The sequence below is a fragment of the Cebidichthys violaceus genome, unplaced genomic scaffold (genome assembly GCF_023349555.1).
Source record: "Cebidichthys violaceus isolate CVI_PGR_0920_01 unplaced genomic scaffold, fCebVio1.0.p SCAF_313, whole genome shotgun sequence".
In the NCBI taxonomy this organism is placed as follows: domain Eukaryota; kingdom Metazoa; phylum Chordata; class Actinopteri; order Perciformes; family Stichaeidae; genus Cebidichthys; species Cebidichthys violaceus.
In genome coordinates this window covers 8,012-22,500 of record NW_027176499.1, presented here as the reverse complement: position 1 = coordinate 22,500, position 14,489 = coordinate 8,012, and the positions used below count along the sequence as shown (strand labels likewise).

Here is a 14,489-nt window from a genome sequence, read left to right as displayed (position 1 = left end):
TAGAGATAGTTATCTCTGCTCGCGATCTTGGCATCGGAGAGACGAGAGAGCAGAAGTCTCTCGCAGTTTGTTCGTACGAAAATGCATGAAATCGGTACTTACAGCCAGGACGTCAGCGAGGAAGCCGAGATCGAGGCCGTGGAGGAGGAGCTCCAGGTCGTCCAGCCTGGTTACACTGAAGAGCAGATATATTTATTTATATATATATATGTAAATATTACTTTGATGATACTATTTGTACTCAAATCAACCATTTTGTAATATGTTTAATTCTAGATTATTTTTCAGAATTTAAAAACATTTGAAATTGTGATTCAATCCATAAAACAGTAAATAAGAATACTACACAAAACATATTTTATAGATGTAATAGTTAAAGGTTTTTGATAAATATGCTTCTTCTACTTCACTGTTGTTACGTTTCCCTTTCACCTCGTCCGAGACTATAAACACAGAAGGATCTCCACCTTTGCAAGAAATATGACATTTCTTTGATTTTGGACGATAAAGCATCTTTGGTCAATCGTCGACATGAGTGCATAGAGCAGATTTGTTGTTCAAAAATGTAGCAGTATCAAGAAAACATAGGATTCATTTAAATTTAAATTGTGACTTTACGGCATCCTTTTGGGTTTTAAAGCGTCGGAGATAAAGGACGCGTACTGGTGCAACATCACCGATTTAACTGAATGAATTGAGACTTTGCAAAATGCTAATTTGTCCAAAAAGCCGCAGCAGGAGTGCGAGGCTTAGGTTTAAAGACCTGACATCAGCAAAACCCTCCTGAAGTGTCCTGAAGTGTCCTTTGAGCTCTCTGTAGAAGGACACATCTCTGTCTCCTTTGGGTGTCATTGAGTTCAGACACATCATCCTCGGCTCCAGCTCCACTGTTGACACGACGAGCTTCACACACGAGCCTCTCTTCTCACGACGGTGGAATACGTTCCTTGGGTTAAATCGTCTCTGTGAACAGCCGACGGTCTGCGGTTTCCGGGTGCCAGACGTCCTCCAGCACAACGTCTTGGGCTGATGGTTGTGGCCCAGCTGTGCCTGAAGAGACTAAACACTCATGCCGGAGGTTTCTCGTTGTTTACGTCTGGTTGAAGGCTGGTTCAACAACACCTGCTGCACAGGCGCTGCTGCTCCGGTGATCCAACAGAGGGCGACAAACATCTGTATTTATGCAGAGGAGTTTCAGCTCTGAGTGCATGTTGTTGTATGTCTGGCTTCTCTACTTTATATTACTAAATATTATATCATATCGGCCTATTTATGTTCACATTACACTCAGAAAGACCTCTTGCTGAGGTGTGAGCGGGTCTCCGTGCTGTGAAGTGGGAGGAGCCTCCATAAATCTCTGCCAGGTAAGAGGCCGGAAAAAAATAACAAAATAGAGCAGAAATAACAAAAAAAATAAAAAATCCAAATCACAGAGATGCAGATTTGCACTGTATAATATTATCCCATGACCTCTTTGTTTGGTGAAATATGGTGGATATATAGATATATACACATATGTATATATATATATATGTGTGTATAAATGTCTGTTTCTGCTGCCAAAGCTAGAGGGAGGAAAACTACATCAAATGTAAAAGAAGAATGACGAAAAACAAAGTTCTGTGTCAGTAACTGCGGCAGGTCGGAGGTCGTCGTTACCTTTCCTTTGAAGGTAGCGGTGCAGAGTTGGTCTTGAAGAACTTTGAGAGGGTCTCCTCCATGGAGCTGAAGGCCTGGACGGTGGAGGTCTGGGACGAAGACGCCAGGATCCTGACTATCTGTGATTCAGAAGTGGGAATGTTCTCAGACTCATTGATCATCACTTTTATGGGCCTTACACAACTATATTTTCCTTGTGGTAGCTAGACAGTTGACAAGTGTAGTGAGAAACATCCAGACTGCACATGTTCAGTGTTCTGAAAGGCGTCATAGCATGACTTCAGGTACCTGCGTGTGTTTGAAAGTCACAGCCAGGTCTGCGGGGCTCTTGCCAGCCGTGGTCCTCAGCGTTTTGTTCGCTCCCAGCTGGAGGAGCTTCAGCACGGCCTCCTCTCTGCCGTACTGCACCGCCACCGACAAAGCCTGGTGGAGAACACCGGTACGGCTTCATCACTAGTGAGCGTAGCGGGCCGCTGTCGATCCGCACGGATGCTTCTCTAGTCTCTGATCTCTGATCTCTGATCGTGTTACGTTGTAAACAAACGGTGTTTAAAGCAACAGGAGGAGAGCTAGAAACGTTAGCAGCACCGCTAACGGCTAACCAACGGAGGTTCACTTCAGTTACATTATGATGCCTTCAGGCTCTGCACAATGAAAATTTGTAAATTATAACGTCTTCCATCCTCCTTCTTCCTTCCTTCCCCCATCCTTCTCCTCCTTCCTTCCTCCCTCCCTCCTCCTTCCTTCCTTCGCCCTCCTCCTTGCTTCTTTCCTTCCTTTCCTCTCCTCCTCTCTCCTCCTCCCTTCTCTTCCTCCTCTTCTCTCTTCCCCGCTTCTTTCCTTCCTTTCCTCTCCTCCTCCTCTCTCCTCCTCCTATTTCCTCCTCTCTCCTGCTTCCTCCCTCCCTCCTCCTTCCTTCCTTCGCCCTCCTCCTCGCTTCTTTCCTTCCTTTCCTCTCCTCCTCCTCTTTCCTCCTCCTATTTCCTTCTCCCTTCTCTTCCTCTTCTCTCCTCCTCACTTCTTTCCTTCCTTTCCTCTCCTCTCCTCTCTCCTCCTCCTATTTCCTCCTCTCTCCTCCTCCTCCTTCCTTCCTTCCTTCAACCCTCCTCCTCGCTTCTTTTCTTCCTTTCCTCTCCTCCTCCTCTCTCCTCCTATTTCCTCCTCCCTTCTCTCCTCCTCGCTTCTTTCCTTCCTTTCCTCCTCTCTCCTCCTCCTTCCTTCCTTCACCCTCCTCCTCGCTTCTTTCCTTCCTTTCCTCTCCTCCTCCTATTTCCTCCTCTCTCCTCTTCCTCCTCCTCTTCTTTTTCTAGTCTCTGATCTCTGATAGTGTTATGTTGTTAACAACCAATCAGTGTTTAAAGCAGCAGGAGGAGAAATAGTAAAGTTAGCAGCACCGCTAACGGCTAACCAATGGAGGTTCACTTCAGTTACATTACGATGCCTTCAGGCTCTGCTCAGGGAAAATGAGTTTTGGGCAAAGGTGAATTATAACATTCTGATGTGTTCACATGTAATCTTGTATAATGTAAACTTGAATAAATCCAGTAGTTTGAAGGAGATGTTTTCACAACATAACTAGATATTAGAGATGAATTACAACCTGTTTATATTATCTCTAAGCAGCTTATAACACATCATTAACACTGCGTCATTAACGGATCTCTAAACGTCTCGTGTTTTGCTCTGAAACGTCTCAGACGCAGTCCTTCTTTGTGATTTCAGAGCTGCAGCGTAGATGTGCGTGTTGCGGCTGAGGGGACAGTGAACGCACCGTGTAGCCGTTGACGTCCCGGACGTCGACGTCCGCCCCGTGAGACACCAGCAGGTTGATGACCTTGCTGTGGCCGGACCTGGCCGTCAGCATCAGGCAGGTCATTTGAGACCTGAGCGGATGAAGAGGGAGGAGACGGGAGACGTGACATGAGTGATGATGATGATGATGATGATGATGAAGGTACAGAGAAACCACCAGGGGGCAGCACACATCACTTTATAGGGAGCCGTTGACTTTGATTCACTGATTCAACTTTAGAGTAACTAGTAACACCTGTAGGCTGGAGGTGTTGCTCTCAAAAGGTTCAAGTAGAACTGAAACAATTTATGTATCAATTATTATAATAACTTTATTGATACAGCACCTTTAAGTTCTTCGACTGACAAAAGCTGCAAGGAAGTAATATCTAAACTCTGATGAAACAGTAAAAACAATCAATATGATAAAAACAAAACTAAGAAATCAAATAATTAAAATTTAGTAAAATTTATCGTTTTCTGGTTCTAGATTTTCCAATTGTTGCTTTTCTTTGCCTTCACTCAGTAAACTGAATATCTTGAATGCATGAAACACAAATGTCAAAGTGTGTTTGTGAATCTTTATATAAATAAATAACAATACTTTTTTTTTTTAAATCACAATTTCAACTCAGGATACGTGAAGTTTATATTTTAATTTTTATTTACTGACAGTATCCCCCCCCGGTATGATGTCACGGCTCTGCGTAACAATCGCTTACATTAATTAAACATCATATTATATGACATTTATATTTAAAAAATAATGAATACAGGCAGATCAGCCTCTTGAATTTGCAACCAAAATATTTTTCAAACTTTAATTTATAAATGCCAACGCAGCCTCCGTAAAATAAAATAAAATGAATAAATATTCAACCTGAAATTACCATGTGGCTGATTCACATCGTACTAATATTATCACATGATTTGACTGCAAGTATTCCTTCCAGTGCAACGACACAGATGCATGCAGGGTAATCTACCGCGGTGGGTTCGAATGGTTAACATGTCGTGTTTCAACAGCCGCCGCCGTGTTAAATGGTTTTACCTCTCTCATGTGTTTGCTTCTGTCTGACAGAAGGCTGTTCATAAATAAGCTGCTCTACAAGTTCGTCGGTATCTTATCGCCTCGCACTCAAACACGGCGGCTGAGAAAAACACACCTAATTACAGAGGGGGGGGGCAATTCATCACTTCACTTCAAGCTTTTACAGGAAAACGTTTGTGTGAGAGAGAACAACACAGCAAGAGGAGGCATTTAAAGGGACAGTCCGTAATTCAATAAGTCAGATGTAAATGTGTATCAATCTCAAGTTGATTGACAGGTCTGTTAATTAACACTGATTGGCTACTAAAGTAAATGCTTTCTAGGAAACTTTGGAAGAATATTACTCTATATAATTCTACAATAATCTTATAAAGACACTACATTTTAAATATGTTGAGACATACAGACGAATGCAGATTTTTCAGGACTCAATTCAAATTTGATGTAACTAAAATGTACAGACGAATCCGGCGACTTTTGTGTTTTACCGCCATCTGTGACTAAAATTGTCTTTAACAACCGTCTTCAGCCCACCCACGCTGTTAGCCAACGTCAGCAGAGCAGCGTTGACGTAGCTGACGTTACTCGTTTAGCTACGTTAGGCTAACGCCGTCTAGAGTAAAGTCACAGAAAGCGACGGTAGGAGTAGAAAAGTGTCGGCTTAAAAAGAAGGTGTTGGGACGGCTTACAGTGACGCACGCTCATATTGTAGAGACACGCCATTGGGTATGAAGTCCATAAATAATAACCGACTGGGTCTTTAGCTCAGTAATATAATAAAGTGAGCCTATGACCTATGACCTATGACCTATGCCACTTGATCATTTTATCCTAGAGAGCACGTTCATTCCTGCAGGGATTTTGTGCGTGAGACTGTAGAACAAAAGAGACTATTTATACTGCGATAGATTTTTAAAAATGACATTTAAAGCATTTCAGGTGATCGGATGTCAACAAATTCAGTTTGAAAAAAAAAATCCTGTAAATCCAGGAAGCAGACAAATCTCACGACTCATCGTCATGACTCCACAGTCGAAGCCTTTCCTTGCGTACTGCTGTGTCTGCGCTAATGTTGACTTTTGTACCGATAAGATTAAACGTGAACTGACACGGAGGTGTGAGCCTGAACCTCCGTCTATGAATCACAAGACACCCAAAGTGAATGTTTCATGTGAAGTCAAACAAATGAGGCGTCACGACAATTCATTTATGGCAGAACGGGACAGTTAAGAGTCATTTCTGCTTTCATGTCCAGCACGTTCCCAAGGCTTGTTGACGAGCACCACGGTCACTCTCATACTATTTCACTGTGTGTGTGTGTGTGTGTGTGTGTGTGTGTGTGTGCGTGTGCGTGTGCGTGTGTCCTTCAGACTGTGAGAACAGACTTGATAGCTGATCGATATGCAGACAGAATGACTTCCAGAAGCACCCGACTCACTGAGCCAAAGCAAAGCAAACTACAATTTAAAAATGGCTTCCAAAAAAAAGGACAAGAAAAGATGATATTTTGAGTGTAATAAACTACCTGACAGTCGAGGATTAATGGTTATTCTGTGGGAATCAAAAACACCAGATTTAAAACAAAAAAAATACTCTGAAGCTACATTTTCATAATTGCCATTCTGGGTTGGATATACTAGTTAAGTAATTAAGTAATTAAGTAATTGCTTCCTCAGTTAGTGACAGCAGGGCGATTGTTTCTAGTTTCATTTTGTCAAATCATTGTTTTTGCTTTTAGTCATACCAAGTTTTTAGGGATTCTAACCTCAAGTAGGTTAATAACTCCCACCACACTCAAGGCTAAGGACTTGATCTAGACTTTAAGTCTAGATCTGCGTGTGTGCGTGTGTGTGTGTGTGTAGTCGTGACTCAGTGTTTCCAATATTACTTGGAGACGGGAATGACACAGCTGCTGTATCAATGTGTGTTGGTATCCTTATGATCAAAGGGTGGAGCCTTCTTCACATCTCAAAGCAGAAACTAATAGAAGTCTAAGCTGGAATTATGCAGTAAACTGATCTGAGGAATAATCAGAACAGCGAAGGAGAAAAAGAAGAAGAAGAGGAGGAGGAGGAGGAGGAGGAGGAGGAGGACACATGGAGGCAATGGACCCCACATCGTGCTCCTGCAGGACTTTGAGACACGACAGAGACTTCTTGTTTACACAACAACAGCAGCTGGTGTTCATCATCGGTTTGATATTCAGACGTAAGAGGTGAGGAGGAGGAAGAGGAGGAGGAGGAGGAGGAAGAAGAGGTTTACGCTCTGCACCCACATGAACCTGTTTAGGAGCTGTTGGCTCCTCCTCCTCCTCCTGCGTCTCGTTACCTCGCTTCGCATATTTTTGTCAAGGGAAAGAACCGATCAGTCCGTGTGGGATTTTCGGGGCCGCGAGTGTCGTGCATGTCGGCGGCACGCTGGCGGTGACAAGAGTGACAGTGGGATTAGGGAGGGCTAAACAAGGAGGCCACTGGGGGGGGGGGGGGGGGGGGGGGGGCATCCTCCCTTTGACACGCGGAAACAACATCCACAGATGGTAGAAAGTGCTGCAACAACGAACTCCCTGCATTCTTTCACACGACAGGGAATTTTATTCTTGTTCCTCGCCAGATTTTATATCGACTCGTCGCACCGAAACTCACAAGTACCGATTTATATTGTGAATATATCGTCTCTGAAAACAGCACCTGTGACAATTGTGTCTGTTTGAACATCACTAATGCAGCGAATGTGTTTATTTTAGGGACATTTAGCCGTCCGCTGTCCCCTTTTTCTTTAGATGTTAAAAGTTGTCGCCAATTTTCTCAAAATGACAAATCGCGCCATGTTGTGTGGATTTATCGGACGGATGCTTGAAGTTTCTACTTCCGTGTCGCTACGGTAACATTTTGTGTCTATAGGTGTCGATCTAAAAATGGAGTTTCCCCCCCCCAGATGTTTGTTTCTAGTCTCCTGATGGCTGGACACTGTTGCTGGACGTTAAACTCGCGTTTTGCAGGTAAGACGGGGCAGGAAATGTGTTTCAGGGAACAGATCAATGCCAAGATGATCGTTAAAAAGAATGCAGGAAGGCAAGAACTCCTTCAAGGCCGTTTCCATAAGGGAAACAAAATCAGACCCGCGTTTCAGATCTGCTCTGAAATGTAAGAGACTCTTCCTAAAGCCTTCCACCAACTTTCATTAAAAACAAACAAACAAGCTAAACTGAAAATCTCAACTCTTAAATCATCCAGAATAAAGCGATTATATTTCAATATGCGACAACAATGCTGCCGAAGCCGCGGTGTTATGGAGACATTCTAGCATATTTTAGATATTTAGTTCTGTAACCTTTTGACCATTCTCACTGGACGCCATCCAAGCCTCTAAACCCCCCCCCCCACACTGTGTTTGTTTGTCTGTCTGTCTGATACCCGTCTGTACATGCACATGCCATAACAGGACATTCCAAACAAAACACACAAACACACACACACACACACACACACACACACACACACACACACACACACACACACACACACTGTATGGAGTGCTGCGGTGCATAATGCTAACACATGGCAGCTAACGAGAACCATCAAAGGAAATGTGATCCAGCGCCTCGCGTCTGGAGTGTTTTTATTTGGGCCGACATCAATAGGGGTGTGACAGTGCGTACTGTGCTGAGAGTCCTGTAAACATTTTGACCCGAAACATATCTGCACCCCCCCTCCCCTCCCTCCCTCCCCCCTCACCTGTCCACCATGTTGGGATCAGCATTTCTGGATAGCAGGATCTCCACACAGCGAGCGATTTTGTCCTCACTGGCAGATGCCGTGCAGCCGGCCATGAGCACCGTCCAGTGATCTGAGGACAAGAAGCGCATCATCACAACATTAACATTTTATTACGTTTACAAAATGTCTTTTTAAAGCCTTTTTAGATCCTCGGGTCGTATCGTGCACCTATTTAAAAATCAGTTTCTTCGTATTTTTTTATGCCAAAAATCCAATCATCTTTTCTTCCTATTAAAAGAAAACATGACGAGTGCTTATGTAAGATAGTATCAACCAATAATATCATGACATATACACTGTAAGCCCGCCCACTTCTTAGCGGTCCAATCAAATGCAGACTTTAATTTGATTTAAATCTCTCTTGGATCTGTACGCCGCTCAAATATCCTGTTTCACTGCTGAATGGAAGCTCAAGACGCTCTAACTTCCGTTTCACTTCATTGGACCTGAAACAAACATTTAGCTTAGCGCAAATTGTAAAAACATACTTCATAAAAGCTAACGAGTCTTTAAGAGTTTTAGAGAAAGAAAAACAGTTTGGCCCTTAGGTTACATTTGAACACATCATGATGAAGTTAAAAATGATTTCCACCTCACATTCATTTTTGCTGAATAGACCTTGAACGCATCACAATGAAACTTAAAGAATCCCCGTTAGCGTTAGCCCATCGACCGCTAACGGCTAACGTTAACTAGCTCTCGTCCTGCAGATTTCGACGCGATTCTGCTGTCCACAAAGCAGCGATATCGGGGCGCAAATAAGGTGCGTCCACTGGACATATTGAGGGTTTACTGCGTCCTCTCAGAGACTGTACTCGAGTACCGTCACATTTTCTGAATTTTCCCCAACCTCTTGAGATGCGCTTGTAAAGGACTCTTAAGAGGTTCTGTTATATGTAAGGTGAATATTTCCAACAAACCCTTTTCTTTGTTACCTAAGTTAATCACTTCCTGCTAGCCTTTATTTTGTAAGTGCCCTTTCTATGTTTTGGGTCCTTTTATTTTGAAGTCCTTCTGGTGAAACCGGAAGCAGATCCAACTCGTCAGAGTATAGTAGTTTGACTTTGGATTTGGATAAAAAGATAATAGACGGTGCAGACGAAAAGTGTTATAAATATTCCTCTGCAATATTAGTTTATTAATTAACGGTTAAGCACCTAGCTGGAACGGGAACAAGGTATTGTGCGTTTATTGTGTTTATTGTGTGTTTCATTGTATTTCTGTTTCAACTAGATGCTAATGTTAGCTTAAGAGGGTTAGCTAAATGACTAAGCTGTAATTTTAAGCTAATGCTATATTTCGTTTTTTACATGTGCTTTTGAAATGTATATATTAGAGAAAATGTTTAATTAATGCTCCCCTGTCTATTTAACTGCATTTAAGGAATGTTTAAACTCGTAAGAGCTCATTCATGTTGTATCTGTTCCGGAGCTCTTACCGTGTTTTCTGGAGATTGGTTTAAATGAGGAAAAAATAAATAAAGGCCTCTGGAAACATCAGTACGCTTCACCATTGTCCGGCTGGGGTCCGCTACAGCGCTAAAACATTTTCGGTTCATTGTGAAACCGTAGCGGGCCGCATTTGACATGTAAATTTGGTCGATGGTCACCGCTGAAACGTCTGCCAATGGATTTTCTGATTGCAACTTGGTCCGTATGGAAAAAGAGGAACAAATAGCCACACATCATGCTGTAATAAGGAAAAGAATAAAGAATGTGGTGATGGAGATGGATAGCCATTCATTTATCTGGCATCAGGAAGTGTGGCGGCCTTTTATGGGACCGAGGGAGCTTCCTTATCTTCTCCTGATAACACCGGTCTGAGACCCGTGGCGACGCACTCCATTCCTGTTCGGTTCCACCAATGACCGAGTCTCCAACCTGTGGGTATCACGGCATCTATAAGTGTGTGTGTGTGTGTGTGTGTGTGTGTGTGTGTGTGTGTGAGAGAGAGTGTGTGTGTGTGCATACCTGGGCCACTACATCTGCATGTGGGTTCCTGTGGCTGTGCATGTTTGGCTCTATATCTGTGTGTGTGTGTGTGCGTGTGCGTGTGCGTGTGTGTGTGTGTGTGTGTGTGTGTGTGTGTGTGTGTTTATACTACATGTGTGTGTGTGTGTGTGGGTGTAAACCAGACTTTCCCGGTGGAGTAAATAAATCTGAGGCCTGAGAATTGGTGAGGCGGCATGACAGCAGCACGGTGCCCGTCATCAATCACTCGTGCATTCCACCGGGACGTGACCACACGTCATCCCTCCCGTTTAATTATTTCCTTCACCTGCCTCGAGCATCAGATGCCCAGACCATGTGAAAATCAGTCACACACACACACACACACACACACACACACACACACACACACACACACACACACACACACACACACACACACACACACACACAGAGTTTAACTCGACGTTCTGGACTGAGAAGTAATTGACATCAGATATCAGGAGCGTGACCGCTGCTCTGGTTCCAGTGCAGGGGGCCCGCAGGAGGGTTTCTAATGGATCCTCTGGGAAATTAGGAATGCGGTGGTCTCAAAATAACGCATTGTGCAGCAGCGACATGAATATCATTTAAATAGATATTTCACTTTTACCTGTATTCGTCACGGTGAGCGTCGGTAGTGTAACAGACCGTCGTAGCCGTCCGTACGGATCCTTCCTCAAGGTTCCCGCGGATCAGTCACACAGTTAAACCATCAATGTGTGAAACACAGTTTTACCGACAACGGTTATCGGACAATATTAGGTAAAAATATGCGATCAGGATATCCGCATTTATGCTTTCTATTCGCTGATGTCTGATAACGTCACAGTGAAAACAACTGATCCGTGTTGAAATAGACGGGAAGAAGGTTAGCAACACCGCTAACGGCTAACGGCTAACAGCTAACGTACGGAGGTTCCATTCATTTACATTACGACGCGTTCAGGCTCCGCTCAGTTAAAAAACGATTATCGGGAGAAGGTGAATTATAACGCCATCATGATCGTGTTTAAATGTAATCTTGTAAAAAAAATTGAGTTTTGGTGACAAACTTGAATAAAAAGCTGTATGAAGGAGATGTTTTCACAGATGGATGTTAGAGATGAATTATGATTAACTTCCTCACACTAGCTTATAATACATTTCTAGCAGGATTCCGGGTTCTATGTGAATAGAAACTGCAAACCCCCCCCCGTGCTTATTCTACCCAGACTGACCTCCATCCGACAGATGCCTTTAATCTCTCTTGCTCCGGGACGAGCATGAACTACTCAAAACAGGATCGGCGGTGTGTTTCTGCAAGAGTCCCTCTTTGGCGTCATCGCCATTAAGTAATGTCAGATGAAGCGTGTTGGTCGCCTGGTCTTTGGTGGGGAAATTGAAGAAAGGTGCCACGAGAGAGAGAGAGAGGGGGGGGGGGGGGGGGCCTAGTTTGTGTTTCCTTTTCTGAGAAGTGGTGGTTGAGGGATCAGCGGGTAAAACGACGAGATCAACCGTCGATCCGAAATAGAACGAGTTCAAGTGTTTTCCGAAAAACAAAGTGCACGCATAACTGAAGCAGCGTCAAACGACGCAGAGGCCTGAGGCGATGCGATAGATCGTATGTAAGAAGTGGTCGTTTTGAAGCCTCGAGTTTGACATTGTGGTCGTCGCCATCTTGTTTTTGTTGCAACCAGAAGTGACACAGGAGCGACCTGGTCAATCACAGTAAGCCCCGCCCCTAAAGCATCCCCTGCTTTATGGTCTGTTTGACTCTAAATGGACCATAATGTACTAAATGAACATCATGCTGTATTGAAGAAGACTTGAAACTAGAGATTGAGACCATAAACTCATGTTTACAATGTTTACTGAGGGAATAAATCAAGAGAGAAGTAGAGTCGTTTTAGACTAGACTTCTATACAACCAGAGGAGTCGCCCCCTGATGGACACTAGAGAGAATGCAGGTTTAGGTCACTTAATAGTGGTGAACTCCTGAGCTACATTCATGTCCTGTTCAAACACGTCTTAGCTTGTGTGTTAGTGTTTGTAACTTCCCAGTTGTATTTGGGGAAATTACTAAGTAAAGTGTGGAAGTAGTGTGGGCTAACAAACATAAAAGCAATGGAGGACTTGTCTTTATTTGAACAAAAGCCATGTCTGGAGGCGGACATTTTTAAAGCTCAATTCCTCTTGTTTCCTCAGGAATGAGGTCTGGTTCGACAAGTTAATCAACTCAAACATAGTGATCTGAATTAATCTGACCTTTGCTGAAGTTGGCACTAGCCCCTCGGTCCAGTAGCAGCTTGGCCAGCTCGTAATTAGCCACGCTGACGGCACACATCAGAGGAGTCCATTCAAAGCCAAGCCTGGTCTCCACGTCCACGCCTGTCCACACCCAACGGATCCGATTAAGAGAGGAAATGATCACAATAAAAAGCAAGTCCGTGCCTAACGCCCTCCAGCGCACATACATGCACACACAAAACAAGATTCTGTTGTTTCTTTACTTCCTTGCTTAGATTTGAGTTTTTCCTCTCCCACTTGATTTCTGCATATCACTTTCTGGCATAACTGTTAACGTTGTGACACATCAACACCAAGCCGCTTGACAAATGTTTGTCAATTTGTTATGAATTGATAATTAAAGTTTGATGAATCTAGCGCTTCAGAAATCAGCCCAATCTAAGGTAAAGACAATGCAGAGAGTACTTGCCGTCGTCCAACAGCCGTTGAACCGTCCCGACGTCTCCTTCGTTGATGGCTCGTTTCAACAACGACTCATTATCTTGTGGCACAGCGTCATCCAAATCCTGGAACAATGGAGTTAAAAAAAGATCAAAATGAATTCACAAAAAACTCTCTCCCATAATATTGGATCTGTACCAATATTTAGCAAAAACAATGTCCTGGTCATTGGGTGTGAGCAGCATTGAGAACTAGCTTACCTGTGCTACCTACAGGTACAATGTACTACAAACTAATACTACACAGTAAATACTGTGTAGTAATGTTCACAGTTACTGTGATAACTAACATGTTATATGGCGCAATGGCTGCCATGTAGTTTAGGGCTGCAACTAACAAATATTTTCATTTCCGCATTAATTATTAGCCAGTTCTGTTGTTTCTTATATATTTTCTTTTATTATTTATACTGTAAGTACTAGACATCCTGATCTACACTCCATACCAGTTGGTGGCGGTAATGCACCAATTCATTGTTTGCCAACCGCTAATAAACCTCAAAAAAGACAAAGAAGAAGAAGGTTTAAAAAAAAAGAGCGGCACAGTAATGTTCACGCGAATTCAACCCTTCTCACTATTTTCTCTATATATGTATATATAAATAAACTACTCTACTTGATCGTAACTAGTTTGAGCCAGCCTAATGTGTTATTCTGTTGTTTATATTTTACCACAAACCAAATAATAAAACAGCGTTGTTAGCTTGCTACCGCAAAAAAAGGAAACTAAAGCTAGCTTAACACATTTTAGCTACTAGCTAGCAATAATGTTAGCCGTAAGCTAGCGATAATGTCGTTGCTACCTTCTAATAGCATACATTAAAAGGTGTTTTTGTTTCTGAAGTTACCTTAATTTGGGGAGACTTTTTATTCAAATAACACCCGATGTCCCACTCGTCGTTGCTTGCGTCGCTCTCATCTCCAGCTGGGAAGGCTTTATCCATGAAGCTGTCCATGAGTAAGCTAACGGTAGCAACTAGCTAGCCAAGGTGCCGTTGAAGTGCAGGTGAATTAAAGGGGTGTTTGAAGATGTACCCCAGTGCGGCCCGCGGGTGGGCGGAGTTTAACGGCCCAAAACCGCGACAATCAAACTATCTTTAAGACCCTATGTACAGTTAAAGAAACACACAGGAAGCCTGAATGTAGAGGTTTACACTGTGTGGTTAGCTAAGTGAAATTCAGCCTTGATATGTTATTAAAAACTTAAATCAGTTTGCTGTAATTTTGGTATCCGTTCCACTCCCATTGCTGCAACATTAACGTTAGCTGCTTAGCTAAAGTAAGCTAGCATTAGCCTATGGACATTCCACTGCAGAGTGTGAATGCTAACGTGAACTAGCCTGTTATTAGCAATATAGCTTATTAATGGTTAGCTGCTTTACTAAACTGCAGCAATGTGAGTGTGTTTATGCTATATTGGTGTTACACCATTGGTCCACCACAGCCCATTATTTAAAAAAAATCCAGATTTAATGTCCGAAAAATGCCAGCCCA

At 43.1% G+C, this 14,489-nt stretch overlaps 1 protein-coding gene across 1 annotated transcript in view; it reads right to left on the bottom strand.

Annotated features, from left to right (window-relative positions):
• Positions 1–14,288, bottom strand: part of LOC137882433 (ankyrin repeat, SAM and basic leucine zipper domain-containing protein 1-like) — a 22,231-nt gene extending 7,943 nt beyond the window's left edge. Inside the window, 8 exon segments of the mRNA XM_068724738.1 lie at positions 103–175; positions 1,660–1,778; positions 1,948–2,082; positions 3,431–3,542; positions 8,236–8,347; positions 12,514–12,636; positions 12,965–13,061; positions 13,844–14,288. Coding sequence (XP_068580839.1) covers positions 103–175; positions 1,660–1,778; positions 1,948–2,082; positions 3,431–3,542; positions 8,236–8,347; positions 12,514–12,636; positions 12,965–13,061; positions 13,844–13,951 — 879 coding nt within the window. The 5' untranslated portion in view covers positions 13,952–14,288.
• Positions 14,289–14,489: the final 201 nt, after the last annotated feature.